At 40.1% G+C, this 15435-nt stretch overlaps 1 protein-coding gene across 3 annotated transcripts in view; it reads right to left on the reverse strand.

Annotated features, from left to right (window-relative positions):
* The window catches only part of aopep (aminopeptidase O (putative)), an 86285-nt gene that overhangs the window by 56334 nt on the left and 14516 nt on the right, over positions 1–15435 (reverse strand). For all 3 annotated transcript variants that reach the window (XM_074670482.1, XM_074670481.1, XM_074670479.1), the window contains exons 7-8: positions 2161–2374; positions 989–1095 (exon numbers count right to left, since the gene is read on the reverse strand). In XM_074670482.1, the coding sequence (XP_074526583.1) occupies positions 989–1095; positions 2161–2374 (321 nt within the window). The remainder of the gene's footprint in view (positions 1–988; positions 1096–2160; positions 2375–15435) is intronic.

Consider the following 15435-nt stretch of genomic DNA (forward strand, 5'->3'; position numbering starts at 1 on the left):
GAAATGCACAAAGTTCTGAGAAGAACTAACACTTCTCCCCCTAAACAGTTAACTCCAGGTGTGGTTTTACACCTTTAATCCCCTGATGACACTGTGCTTCCACCCTGGATTGAACAAACAGGGTGTGGGTCCCACATTGTCAGTATCAGATGAAAAGTTTGTGTGTTTGCGTGCGCGTGCAGTGCATGTGTGCAGAGCTTTTCTCAGACATGACAGTACAGTACGCCGGGATATACCCGCCACACCTGCCACACCTGTACCCCTGGAATGTATGTACCTCAGCCTCACGTGTGCGTCTACACGTGTAGACAAAATTAAGCAGAACTTACTGTCTCTTTACTCTCATAAAAAGTTTCAAAGTAAAGCAACTCTTCAAATTTTTTTTGCTCCCCTGCTGCCTGGAAATATGCTGTGCTACCTTTAATTTTGATGGTGAGACTTTTGAGGTGTAATTGTGGTTAATTTACAGGCTTAGGAAATCTTTTGTGGTTAAGCGTAGGCTGATTTTTACAGTGATGAGTCACCCTACTTAAGGATCATCTTTTTGTTAAGTTCTGTGAGCATTAGGTGTGGTTTTTCTGGCACTGCTACAGTGTATTATTTAGCTTAAGCTGATGAGAATTATACACATCTATGCTGAAGTGTATGTTTGCATAAACTCAATGACAGCAACTGTGGCACTTGACAAATTGAAAGTGATTTACAAAATGATCCTTAAAAACTGCCTACAGTCGAGGCCATAGAGACGTATAGATCAGATAAAAGGTGCGTGTTTTAAAATTAGTATCACACACACTGACAATAGAGAAGCATAATAAAGATGTCAGACAGCCTGCTGTGGTTAACCTCTGTAGAGTTGAAGGGATTAGTAGGAAAGAGGAAGTCAGCATTTCAGATCAGTTTTATGAGAGTTTACGTGATCTGGTTTTATAGAAGCATTAGCGGCTCATAATTAAGGTAGATGTCCTTGATCGAAAAACATACACACCTGAGGATCTGAAGTGACTCCTCTGAGTTCTGCAGCTCATCAGAGAGTCGTCTCCACCTCAGCAGTGCCTTCAGGTCAGACTGCTCTGCTGTCTCTTGTAAGGAGAGCTGCAGGGAGAGACATATGAAGAGTGGGAAAGATGTGAGGGAAAAGATTAGGGCAGAGCAGAGAAACCAGAGGGGGGAAATTAAGTATGGTGAATTAAATCAGCAAAAATAGAAAGGAAACAGATCAAATCCAAACCACAGAGGCAGCACTGTCTACTGTTTCTATGTTTGTCTTATTGATCTCAGCAGCAAGAACTGGCCTGCTTCGAGCCGGTTTTGTCAAAGCAGGGCTCATGTCTAAAAGGTGACATGATGCAACGGCACAGACGCAAGAATAACATTTGTGTAATTTAAGACGGTGTGGGAAAGCAAGTAGGAGGATTAGATCTATGTAGATGTCACTCCCTGATTAAAGATGGAGCTAGTGTTGCAAGCAATGGATTCATGCCAACAACTACACCCTTTCTTTGTTGTTAATCTTATTTTCCCTGCAGGTGTCCTTGTTAACAGGCATTAATTAGAGGACATCTGGAGCTTTCCTTTTTTTTCTCACTGATGTGATTTTCACTTTTTGAGGACTTTTTTTTTTTACCACTCCTGTCGTTCGGTGTAGTGTACTTACTTCTTATGAAGCTCAAGAAGTTTTCCAGAAATACATTTTTGAGGCTGCCAGGAACTTCTACCCTTTTGTTGGCCGGCTTATCTGAGGCTTTCAGATGTAGTTTACAGCTCTGAAACTTGGATTGGTGTCTTTGTGCCTTATATATGCTTTAATGACAGCTATACAAAAGCCAACTCTTCCTGACATGCATCCCAACCATACCACAGTAATGTCTGAAACTTCTGGCGCAGAAGTTGTGGACATTTAAGGCTTCAGTGTAAAGTGTTTCCATTGGTTGTTTCCATCATACTAACAGTTAAGGGTGACAAAACAAACTACAGAAACATCTGGGACACAACTAGAAAACTAGGAGTTAAACGTTATCTAACCCTGTGTATCAAAAAGATCATGTTATTATATCTTAGTGCATGCTCTTCCCCAAGGCTGGACAGACTTAATATTGAGTTATTTTGAGCAAGAACTTTGTGGTTCCCTGCAATCCTCAGGTATTATTTGTACTTTACTTTTTGTGCTTGGGCCCAGATGATGTCCTCCAGGTAGGTAGCAAAGCCTTCGCTGATCCATTCCTCAGTCCAGTCTCGAGCTCCGATAACCAAACCAAACCAGGAGTGAGCGATCTCGTGGCAGATCCTGGACCCACACAGAGAAAGGCTGTTTTCTCCAGAAGCAGGACTCCCAGTGCCCAACACACTCTGGGACAGGAAAATAATATGCGGGCTGGGAAGAGAGAAGGAATGAAATGGTTCATGAAGAAGAGAGTCGAAGCTAAATAAAAATGTCAAAACTGGTTGATAATGTGTGGGGGATAAAAGGTATGAGGATTAGAGGACGAGAGTTTAAAAATGCTTTAATAAGCAAGGTGGAACAGAATGCAACTCAAAGATGAGTAAACAAAGATGGGGACAAGAACAGGTGACCAAGAGGGGAAAAAAGCCAAAGGCAGATAAAGATGTCCCTACCATCATCCCAAAAGATCAAAGAGTGGCTAAGACAATGTTCCACACCTATAATTAGAGAAAATGTAGCCTGAACACGCCATGCAAGAAGAATTGACACGTGTGTGCACTAATGAGAGTCACTTACTGCCCTTCCCTTCCTCTTTTTTTCTAAATTACATTAACAGGCGTGCAGCTTAGTCATCAACTGTTCATGCAGAACCTCACTGCTCTGTGTAAACACCAGCGTCATTAAATGGGTCAAATTAAATAAACCACATTTTTCCAGCTGTGGACAGTCCAGATTTCAAGTTTCAACTTCTCTTTTTAATCTTTGTATCTGAAGACAACACAGCCAATTCCAGACCTTTGAAGGTTTCCACTATTTTTTAAGACAAGGCTTTATACTTTAACGCCTTAAAACAAAGCTTGACAAATGTGGATATTTAAAGTAAACTGCAAGCATCTGTTTTAACTAAATATTCATGACTGATTTATTGAGCAATTATGTTAATTGAGATTTACCTCTCACACTTCACACAAGGAAATTCAACATGTGGTTCTACTTGTGATAAAATTTAAAGTGCATTTGAAGTGTTTGTAGCTGTAGGGAGAAGTGTTTCCTTCTGTGCACTACTGTAAACAGATAAAATGTGTCAAATATTCCCACACAAAAACACTGATATACTTTCAGTATTTCAGGAAAGACAAGAGGAGATGGAGCCTGTGTACAGTGTTTGTGTGTGGCTGTGTGTACTAATCTATTCAAAAGCCTTATTAAGTTCTCTTGTAATGAGAAAAGGAATACAAAGACCCTAAGTTGTTAAATTCCAGGATAACTGTTATCAAATGTGAGTTTGTCAACACTATTCAATATATGAAACTTTCCTTAAATCTCTGTTTTAGATATCTGTAACAAGGGATAAGTCAAGAATATTTCCCCCCAAAAAACTTTTCCTTTCTTCCCAATCAAGGAAGTAAATTTTCGGTTTGATGAGGCTTTGGAAAGTGTCTTTTACTGCACATGAAACTTGGCAGGAGAGAATACTGTGCTGCTAAAATGGGATTGGCACAAGCACACCCCTCTGTCAGATGAATCTAAGGCTGAGTTGTCTGTGAAAATGAGGTAGTGTGTTGTGTGGAAACCTTTTTTTCTTATGTAGTTCAAGGATTTTCTTCAAATGGACTCTAGCCAAAGGTTAAAAAAAAAAAAAAAATAGGTTTGACAGTCAAGTATCCTTGTTTTTCCCCAAGGGCTATACTAACAAAGATGCCAGAAAGGGTTGCCAGAATCACATTATACTGAATCTTATATCTTTTTGAGATTGACTGAACAAAAACTTAACTCTATCATCACTCTTGCTGAAGAAGTCAGGGATGTGTGTATGTGTATGAATGAATTTAGTTGATTCCCCCTTACTAAAGCAGCCTCTGCAATGGTGTATTGATAAGGGTGTAGAATTGTGTATGGACCATAGACTGTATATAGAGTGGACAGTGTAGCTCCGCCATTTATCATTGTACACTTTTGAAGCCAAAATACCGCTGTCACAGGTGCAGTCATTGGCAGCAATTGCAGCCAGAGTCTGCGCAGTAGAGACAATGAGGGATTCTGGGAGAATCTGAATGGAGCTGGGTGACAGAAATGGTTTTCTTTTTTTCTTTCGAGAGTCTAATCACTTCTTGACTCCACCTCCAGACATTATACAATCCAAGAAAAAAATACATGAGAACAGCAGCTGTCAATCATCCTTAAACGTGACATAAAGCCTCGTTTTTAACCTCTTATAACTAATGAAAACGAAACTTTTCAGAAAAAGAGGACTTGAATACAAGACAGCCAAATGATATCTTCAAATCACCACAACAATCAGGCTTGAGAAACATTTCTACAAGGAGCATCAATTTTTTAAAGTTTGACCGCAGCCCATCTGGAATGGCTGGAAAGCCGGATTTTTTAACCTGTACTGCAGCCAGCCACCAGGGGGAGCAGTTTTTGTGGAGACCTCACTTAGGTCACTCATGTGGCACACAAAGGGGTAAATCCTTTCCCACTTCGTCACCACCTCCCAACTACGTCTTTGAGATCGTTCTGGATGTTGGGCAAGAAAAGAAAGGTGGATTTATTTCACCAAACAAAGTCTAAGGTGCCTAAGGAAAACAGCCCCTCCTCATAGGCAACTGCTAATGAATGCTAAACATCATTTCTTACCGTTTCCTCACTCTTAATAACAATCAATTTGCTACTTTTACTTTCTTCAGTTGACAGAAGAAGCATCAAAACTGATGTTTATCAGACAGCAGTGGAGTGGCAGGGTCACAGCAACAGGTGATCTTAGATATGAGACAAAGTGGTCAATTTAAAAATGGAAAAATGGTGCTGGTCATGTCCCAACCAATGTCAAAATCAAATCTATGCCACTATGTATGGATATGGTCTGGATGGATGAATTTGACAAGCAGTGTAAAAGTGCCTTCAAGTAGTCGTGAATGCAGAAAAGAGCGATTTACTGTAAGTACAAGTCCATTTGCCAGAGGAGAAGCTAAAGGGACAACCAAAGTTAGGATAACTCATCCTCTGTGTGTGCTGCAAATTTCCAGGCAATCCATCCTGTGGCTGTTGAGATATTTCAGAAGTGACATTTCAAAAATGTCAACCCTCTGGTTGCACAGGAAAAAAGTCACCAGTGTGAGTGGGATATATTGCCTGGAAACCTGAAGTTTCAAGGCTAAGTTAGTACCGTCTGGAAGTATCACTATCACTACACTTGACTTTCAGTGTGTTTGATTGTTGAAGAAAATGCACATTTGATATTTAAAACCATTTTGTATAATTTTTACTCGTCATCAGTCAGTGTTTCAATATTGAGCACTGAATTCAAATACTCAGCTCCACATAGACACAAGAATGCAGGACATGTGACTGTTAACCCTGGCTAATAGGAGAGCTCAGTTAAAGCCAAGGTCATGGCTGAAGACTTTTGTGGAGCATTCTTCACTCCTGCCTTATGCAACAGGCTGTGGGCGCCCTGAGGGGCTTAGGCCAGACTGTGCGTGACAGTCAAGGCTATTCTTCAACAGGAGAACTGTGGAGGGGTCACAGAGGTGCAAAGGAGTGCTCTCCCTCTCTCCTGACCCATAAAACAACACAGGAGTCTAGAATTCCTTTCACACTCTCTAGACTTTAAGCGTCCGGGAACTACTGACCTCACTCTGGTGGCACAGTATACTGCAAAGTTGGCTTCCTACAGAAGAGTGCCTTTTGTGTACATTTCAGCGCCAAAATTTATGTTAATTACATGAAACTAAAGGAAACATAAAATTCTTTTTTTCTCTCTGAGTTTGATTTCATGTGGGCTTTAATTACAAATTGATATTAACAAAAACAGTGATGCCTCTTGAAACTGCTGTGACACAGTAGCTGTAATTACCTCACCTGTAGGTTTCAGTGTTCCACCAAAGGTATAATAAGACCACATGCTGCTGTTTATGCTGGATTACAGTTTATTTTAATAAAACTGATGTCATGAAGGAGAGATTAGCATCTTAAAACACCAGATGACAGAGTCATTTTCTACTCTATCCATAATCTAATTATAGTGATGAGTCGATTATAAAGGAAAACATTGACTAAAGACAGGGGTCAGGCCAGGGTCTTCCAGACAGGCTGTTTTGCAGGGAAACAAAATTGGATATCTGAAGAGCACAACTATGTTTTATTTCCCTGAGGATTGTTTTATCAGATAGAGGGCAGGCCTTGCATTCTGCTGTTTAGTAACATGTCAACTTCACACAATAGGGGTCTTATGGGCATCATTTCAGAGACAGCATCTCAAATCTAATCCCATGTTTTTCCTGATTACACAAACAAAGGGCCTCACTGGAGCAGGAGATGCTAACATTAGCCTTATGAGTTTCTTTGTAGCCTAATCTTATTCCCCTACAATTGGATAAGCATGCCTTTGTTGTCAGCTCCAGCAGTGCGTTACGTCTGTGTGTGTACTTGTGTGTTCATGTGTGTATATGTGTGTGTGTGTGTGTGAGCGAGTGTGGAACACAAAGACAGCCTTTCAGAGACGGCGCTTGCACATGCTCCTCTGAGGGATGCGGAATCCATCACTACAGTGACAAATAGTGTCATCCCACCATGGAGGGGATGCATAACAACAGCATCTTTCACACTCACTGATACACTGACTGACATTAGTTGACATCAGGGACCTGTCAGGGCTACACACACAAGAAACTTGCAGAAAACAGGTATGAATATGTAACACCTGTACTTGTGTAGACACCTTTCATCTGAGCTGAATCCATGGCCTGCTGTGGGGATGAGTGTTTGTCCTCTGACTTTCAATGACAGTTTCTAGTTTTTTGGACATTATGTGTGAGAAAATAACTTTTTAATTGCATAATTTATTAAGAGTTTTTCAGTGTTCAGTAAATGTACCTTGTAAGGAAAGTACAGCTGCATATTAAACTGACAGCTACTTTACAAACAAATCTTAACTCTTCTGAGACAATTCTTCATCTCTTGATTGCAATGCCATACCATAACCATCCATAACGACAGATTCTGCAACCACATACAACGATTCTTGTGTGCAGAGTTATTCCCTCAAGCAGCTGAGTGATAGATTAGCAATTTAATTTCTTAGCATATCAGTTTTAGTTCAACTCAGTAGAACAGAGAGAGACATAAATGCTAAAAAGACAGACACCAAGAAACTCAAAATTAGCCTTTAAATGGCAGTGATGATGGTTAAGTTAGATGACGCTAGCTTTGTCAGCTGGTTAGCAAGCTAGGAAGCTATGTCACCCAGGAACAGCTGACAACACAGATGGGAAATTCCCCATAGACATTTCATCAGAGATGTCAAAGTATTCACATTCGTTACTCAAGTAGAAGTAAAGTTACAAGGGTTTAAAAAGACTTTTGTAGAAGTTGAAGTATCAGCTCTAGTTTTTTACTTAAGTCAGAGCACTGCTTTCAAAACTAATATACTTAAAGTACAAAACTAAAAGTAACTTGGGGGGAAAATGCCATTAAGGTCAAAAGCTTAGACTGTGCCACAGGTGCCCATAGTTCATATAGTTCAACCCTCTCCTGAGTCTCTGCCACCGACATCTTCATACTATGCTACATACGTCTTTAATGTCTTTGCTGAAGTGTGGCGCGATTTGTGTCATTTGTAGGTGTGATGGATCAGGTACAAACCAATAGGGTGTTGGAATGGTTTTATGTTAACACACCTTATCCATCCATAATCTAATTCACTTTTTCCAGACGACGCAATTCAGTAATTTTATGATAGGTGTTTACTTTTTTTGGTGTGTGTCTTTTTTAAACATTGACAAGCTAGAATGAAACAGGAGTAGAGAGGCTATTTTTAAAATGTGCAGAGTAGAAAGAACAGATTTTTGCCTGAACATGTAAGAAGTAAAGGTAAAAAGTTGAAAAAAAAAAATTATAATAATAATTACTCAAGTATAGATACCCCAAATTTTTACTTAAGTAAGGTAACAAAGTATTTTTTACTTAGTTACTTGACATGTCTGCATTTCATTACATTTTAGCTGGATCCTTGAAAGGATTTCACCCTTGAATTGGCATAATTTAAACACCTTTATAAGTGTTGTCAATATTCAGAACAAACGAAACCTGCTAGTTTTAAGAGGACAGTGATGAGCTATATTGGCCGTTTCGTTTATTTCCCATGCTGTGAAAGTGTCGATAAATAACAAAAATGCAATGATAGCCAAAAGCTAACAAGAAATTTTGGAGGGTAAAAGTACGAGGACAAAATGCGCTGTCTTTTGTTATTCCAAGAAAGAGATGGCTGCAAGGTACATCGTCACTTCGATCCAGACAAATACAAATAGCTGTTTATCAGATTCTATCTAATTTTGTACAAACCATCAGAACACACAGGTTTCAGCAACACGGTGTCTCTTTCTCTCATCTCTTTGCAACTAAACAGGCCAGCAACAGTAACTCACTATAGTTGCGCAGAGCGTGTGTCATGCTACTTTCTGATAACTTCCTTTTGCTGCCATAAATTAATCCCAAAACAACACTTTTATTTGTTTTAAGAAATCTAAATGGTGCTACAACTGAGACAATAACCCTGCAGATTTTTCATCTTGATATCTGAGATACATTGTTGTTCTCAAGAGACTTTTTTAGATTCAAGAAGAGGCTCCTCAATTTACCACACTAAAATACCCCAATAGTCTAACGTCTGCTCTGCTGTGCACTCCAGACCCTCTTATCAGGGTGACTTCTAAAATCTGACTTGATGTTTAAATGTTGGTCATTGAAGAGCATATAAATTCTTCTAAGCCTGCCCTGTCTCATGTCTGTTTTTAATGTTTGTGATCTCTGACTGCTTTTTAATTAACAACTAGCTGTGCAACAAATTGCCCTTTGGTTGTAATAAAGATTAACTGTCTGCTCTTCTTTTTTTGGTCATGTTGTTCTAAATAGATTTGAGAAATGGATTAACAATCTGACATTTCATTGGTTGCCAAACATAAATTTGAGACTCTGCTGTTAATTATATTCCCTACTCTTGATTGCTTTCATGTGGTATCTTAAGGAGGAAATTATGCAGAAATCAACTCAGACAAAGTGTGGTATAATTTGTATCCAGAAGGCAATAAACAAGAGTAACACAATGTAAGATTGGATAACAGACAAAGACCTTAGGTGACCTCTGTGATGGGGTACTCCATTGAGTTTAACGCACAAAAATGAAAGGCTGATTAAAGTCCTCCTGTGCCTTCTCACATGTCAACCTCACGACTCACCCACGGTGACTTGGCCCGCAGCTTCAGAGGTGTGTGTGTATGGGGAAAGTCTTCAATTTGGGTGAGACACAGATTTGCGGCAGCGTCTTGCTCCTCCATCTCTCCATCCATAATTCATCCCTCCATCTCTCCATCTATCGTTCCTGGCTGTAGGCCATTTTTTTCCCCAGTGGGACACTTTCATGCATAATGCAGCAGGGGCCATATCATAGTCCTGTAATTGACATCCATAGCCAAGCTAAGCTCATAGCTGGGACACCAGTAAAACAGCCCCATGAGACAGAGGAACGAGGAAAAAGATGATGAGGGTGTGCAGCGTGTGTATAAATGAGAGTTAGTGAAGCAAAGTAGGTAACGAAGGATATACTACTCATCAAGATACAGAAAGTGATCAGGAATATACAAACACAGAGAGGACAGGGAATTCAAAATCTGAAAGCACAAGGATTATCCAAAACCTTAGATATTTCTGGAAACAGAGAGAAAAATAAAAAAGAGCATCCTCCATCTGTCACTGTGTCATGAGTTTTTCTCTTTCCCCAAGTGCAGCGTCGACTCCCTGGTGTGATAACTGTTGAACTACTGAACCAGTGCAACACAGACATTTCACACATTGTGCACATAACTGCATAAGCCAACACAAACACACAAACAGGCACTTTTAAGACACAATGACAGACAGGTTAGGAAACGGACAAAAAGCAAACAGCAAACACACAACTTAAAACTTTATCTATTCTTCCCTTTTCCAAGCAAAGGTTGGTGGGCTGGCCTTTCCTAATGTCAGCCGCGGGGAAACAGCTTTGTCTCCTTTCCCTCCCTCTCGGACAAAGTCTGTGGGCTATTTTAGACACAGGGGCCTATTTGACCAAACTCCTACCACTCTTCGTTCTTTTTTAACAAGTCTGACTTCAAATGTCTGGCATTCCAGGCTGGCTGCAGATCAGCTCTCTGCTCCCAGACGGGGCCCCGCAGAGCCAAATGCCACTCCATGTAGGGCCTGATCACATGAACGGGGGCCAGACCGAGGCCCCCAGAGAGACACCCCACCCACATACACTGCATCGCATCAGAGCCTGAAAATAAATAGCAGAAAAGATATCAGAGGTCACCGGGAACAAGGAGGCGACTCCTGCTGCTCCAGTCTGGGGGAAATGAGGCTTTGTAGTGCCGGCACATGAGAAATAAGTGGCAGGTTTCAAGGTTAGACTGCAGATTCTAGCTTAATCTCAAAAGCTTATTCACGCATATACAAAGACAGCTGACTCCAAGCAGGCCAGATTTATTTCACACTGATGGGATACATGGTAGGTCACAACCTGACGAGGTCAAAAATGCTTGTGAACACAGACAAACATATACATGAGGATTCAGGCTTACAGAGTGCTCTCACGAAGCAGGAGAGAATCACAAGCACAGACATGCACACGCAGACGCAAACCCCCACATACTTCAACAAGTCTTCTTTGAATCCGTATCAGCTGGGAAGTGATAGCAGATGTCTGATCTAGCCTCTCTTAAGAGTAAAACAATCCACAGCGCAGTTTGTTCCTTGTTCAGTACAGAGTCCAAACCTGATGTCATTCTGGAGGAATGTGGCTGTGTGTATTTGTTAGCGAGTGTGTGAGTGTGCAGGATGCTGGTGCAGTGATGCTGGAGAACAAATTTAAAACAGCATGAACACTTAATGTCTATAAAGGTAAGCTCTTTTTCTGTGATTGAACTCCTGAGCTGATAAATGGAAGAAAAACTGCAGAATATCTCAGAGAGTGACATTTAAGAAGTCACCTGAACGAGCAATCTGAGGCAATGTGAAAAGAAAACCCACTCACAGATTTAATTTAAAAAATACTCCTGTATAAGTTTCAGAGCTCTAAACAGTCTCCATGCGTTTAGTTTAATGGTATTATGTAAATAGTATACACAGTGTTCCAATAAGCACTAACAGTGCACAATGAGTTCATCTGGCTACAACAAGCGCCTGTCAATCTGCCAAAGGGTGGTGTCAACATGATATTTATGTGACATTAACCACACTCCTGTATCACTGTAGTTATTTGCAGGCAAACATCATCAATCATCACACAGCCCTCAGAAATCCTCTTTTGGCTTCCTCTGTGGTCTAACCCAAAAGGAAAGGACAAATCTATTTCACAGGATTATAATTTGAGATATTTTCTTGCCTGTTGGGTAATGAATAGTCTGATTTTTTCCTCGCTTACGTAATGAGCGAGAGAATGAGACAGTGAAGAGATGGAAAGTGAGACGGCTCAGTTCTGCTAGGGCTATATGAGAAGTGTTTGACAGAATGGAAAGATGGATGTAGGAGAGATCGAAGTGAAATTAGCGAGTGAGCAGAGCTGTCTTCTCTACAGACGCTTCAGGCTGCCACCTGGTCCGACTGCCTACCTGTCAGACAGAAACCTTCACTTGATGAATGTATTGTGCATTGAAGGTGTTTGAGGTAAACACCCACACACACTAAACATAATTGCTGGGAAAAATGTACACAGTGGTTTTCATTTGACAAGAACTGTAGCAAAACCTATGAACAATCAACAGGTATGCACACATGCAGAGGAATGCAGACTAAACATTGGCACTGTGAAGTCAAGGCCCTTGAGGGATAAAGCTGAAGACGGTCTGTGTTTGTCGAACTGTCTCTCAATTTCACGACAGAGAAATACCAGAATGTGACAGTCAGTCTCCTTTCAGTTTCCCAGCCTGCATGTGGTTCTCAGTCACAGCAGTACTGCAACACATGGTGCAAAAAATTCAGGTCAGAAAGCATATGCTCTATTTTTTTAAGTGAAAAATAATTTCACTGGGACATAAAGTTGCAGAATCAAGAAGGATGCCACCATGTCCATTTCCACCATGTCAAGCTGCTATTGGTGTGGCTCCCAGGTGGTTGTAGGACGACAAGTGCTCTCCATGACCCAGGGACATACAGACACAATCAAACACATCAGACTATCTCTTCACAGACAAACCTAAAGGATGAGTTCTCTCTTCCTCTGTTTTGTTTTGTTTTGTTTCTTCTTTTTTTTTTTTACAAGCTTTGCTTACAGAATGCAAAAAGGAAAAGCAGATTACCACACTTATCTGTCAAGAAGGCTTAAACAATGCAGGATGCTTTCAGGGGAGGCTGGAGGAAAAAAATAAAATAAACCAACTACACACATCTTTAATGAAGTTCTGTTTAGATTTCCAAAACTTAGTATGCATGTTAGCAGCTCTGTGAGGCTGGCACTAGACACAGTCACTCTATATGCTAAATCTTCAACATGTTTTCAATGTCGATGCTTCACATGCTTTGCAGGCTTTCCAGAAGTTTTCAGTCTTAGTTCAGCATTTAAGAATGCTTACATTTTTCAAATAACACTTATCCTAGAGTACAGTTGAGACTGATGGGAATGACACTACTTGATTAAACATTTATAAAAAGTGATGGACAAAGCAAACATTTAACCTTTTAATGTAATGAATTAAAAGCTAAGGGTCACCAAAATTGCTACAGTAACAGTAAGGGAAAATGAAAGTGGGGAGAATGTTTTGTAGAAATCCATCAAACAGCAGATGGAGAACAAATTTCAGAGAAATGTGAGTAAATCTGCTTTGTATCTTTAATGCACAGGCCGAAATGGACTAACATTATAAAAACATGAGAGCTTTATTTCCAAATTTTCTGTATGTTAATGACAAACAAATATATGTGTATGCCTGAGGATTTAGATAATGACCAAACTCTTCACAACTTAAAAACTAGTTTGGCTCTTGTTAGTAGGTTTAAGTTGACCAAGTGATAAAATCCCAAAGTCTCACACCTTATTTAACAGACTTTGCTATTTACATCTGACAATAAAGGGAGCAGTAATGAAAAAAACAACAATATAGCCTGACCACTATAACACTTTTCTTCGCTTGTTATCCAAAACAATTAATTGACAAAGTTAAACTTGTTCAGGCTTTTAAAAGAATAGAAAAGAGGGGGCATATCACTCCCTGTTTCAGCTAACCTGCACTGGCTCTCAGTGTCTTTAAGGATTGATTTTAGAGTAACTTGTTTACAAGGCTCTTAATGCTCTGGGACCTCCCAGGCTGACTAATTCTTTGTTGTTTTACAATCCTTCACTGCCTGTAAGATCCTCTGCATGTGCTTCTAAGACACAAAATGTCTCATAAATAAGAAATAATGCTGCTTAGCCTTTCTTAAAAGCACACCAAAACAACTGTGCTCCCCCTCTGAGGCTATTACAGGTGCTAACTTAATGACTATTTTACTGGCGGTTCTTCTAGCATTTTAACTCACTGCTTGATTTTTACCAATTCATCCTTTTGTTTTTACATTATGTTTTTGAATTTTGTCAGAAAATCCCCACTTTGTCTTTGCCTGTTTGGTTTATTTGATTGCATGGTTCTCTTGAGTAGAACTTGAATTTTTTTTTTTTTTCGCTGTTCTTTAAATTTATATGAAGGAAATCTGAACAACAACTTCATCAGTAAAAAAAGGGGCAATAACAAAAAAAAACCTTTGTTGTGATTAGAAATTCAAATAATGATGTTTGAGCTTGGATAAATATTTCAATCCACCAACCATCAGACAGACAAACAAACCAACACTGCCATCCACTGACCCTCTATGCTGGCAGCCCTGAAAACAGCCAGTGCAAAAGCTGGTTGACCGACCAGGAGCACAGTCCTCTCCCCAAGGCTAAAAGCAAACCTAGACATTGGGAGCATTACCAGTGAGCATTTCACAGCACTTTGTTCCAAATATCTCATTTTGGCCGGTTCAGCACAGAGGTCCCATGGACATTAAGCCGTCTGGCTTTGCACAGACAAATGAAATTACCCCCAGCTTCCAGGTTCCACTCTCATACACACGCCCCAGGATGCACACCAACAGCCACTGCAGCATCCCCTCCACCGTACGATGGACACATCTATCACCTCAGGGAATGGGTCCTGTGGACTCATCCATTAGTTAGCAGTATGTGTGTGCAGTGACAACCCGTCTTGCCACAACCTCTAATCCAGAGTTATGGTACAGTGTGTCTGTGTTACTGTTAAATGTACTTCTATAGGCCAGCTGTTGCCAGCAGGTCCACATCCGAGGGCCTTTCGTATCAAAGCACCATCACTCTCAACAACCACCAAAACAATGGCAGCTTATACGACCCCTGGGAATAAACAGAACACGCAACAGTGGTCATAATTTTGAGGTATGCTGCACATAAATCCAAGCAATCATTCATGGATATCAAATAGGACAGCACAGTACCGGAGAAAAGTGGTATTGGGATATTTTCCCCTCACTGTTAGACTGGTTATTGCAACATGAAAAATTCTAAATAAATGCAGCATTTTTTATGCCCCCATAACTGTAAACTTTCATAATATAACTATATTTATTTTTATCATTTGGATCTTTCAGTGTGTTCTTGTTTCAAATCAAACCACTCTCCTACTTTAACACGTGGAGAAATAAAAAGAGTGAGAAAATAGTCTTAAGACCCATTTCCCTTCATCAAGAATTTACCTCTGTATGTCTTTGCAATGTGACAATTGCACATGAACACGTCACAGCTGTGTCAAATGACAATGACAAATAACACATTATTATCAAGCTTCCACATTAAACTTAAAAAGTAGATGCACTTTTTTTCTAGTATTTTAAAATTGTTTAACCCTCTGACTTTTTTTTGTAATTTTCTTTAAGAATTAGGTTCACATCCATCGATTTGAACACCAGAACGTTAGAGCTAATAGCTCAGCCATTTAATTCTATGAATCCAATCAACAAATGCCAAACTGGGAGTTCTGTTTAAGTTGCATTAGCCTGCTTTTTCTTCCTGTTTCCGCTCTGAATAACTTTGGAACTTGCCTCCAACCCAGCTCCTTCTTTTTATGCTGTGTTTGATTTTGCTAGTGTCATATGTCTCAGACTTAGACGTTCCACATGCGCATGTGGAAGGGTAGAGAGCTCACAATGGAGCCCCCGAATAGAACTTATTGCATTTAAATATTGAT

The sequence above is a fragment of the Halichoeres trimaculatus genome, unplaced genomic scaffold (genome assembly GCF_033239565.1).
Source record: "Halichoeres trimaculatus isolate MK-OKI-2021-1 unplaced genomic scaffold, fHalTri1.1 fHalTri1_scaffold_5, whole genome shotgun sequence".
NCBI classification, from domain to species: Eukaryota; Metazoa; Chordata; class Actinopteri; order Labriformes; family Labridae; genus Halichoeres; species Halichoeres trimaculatus.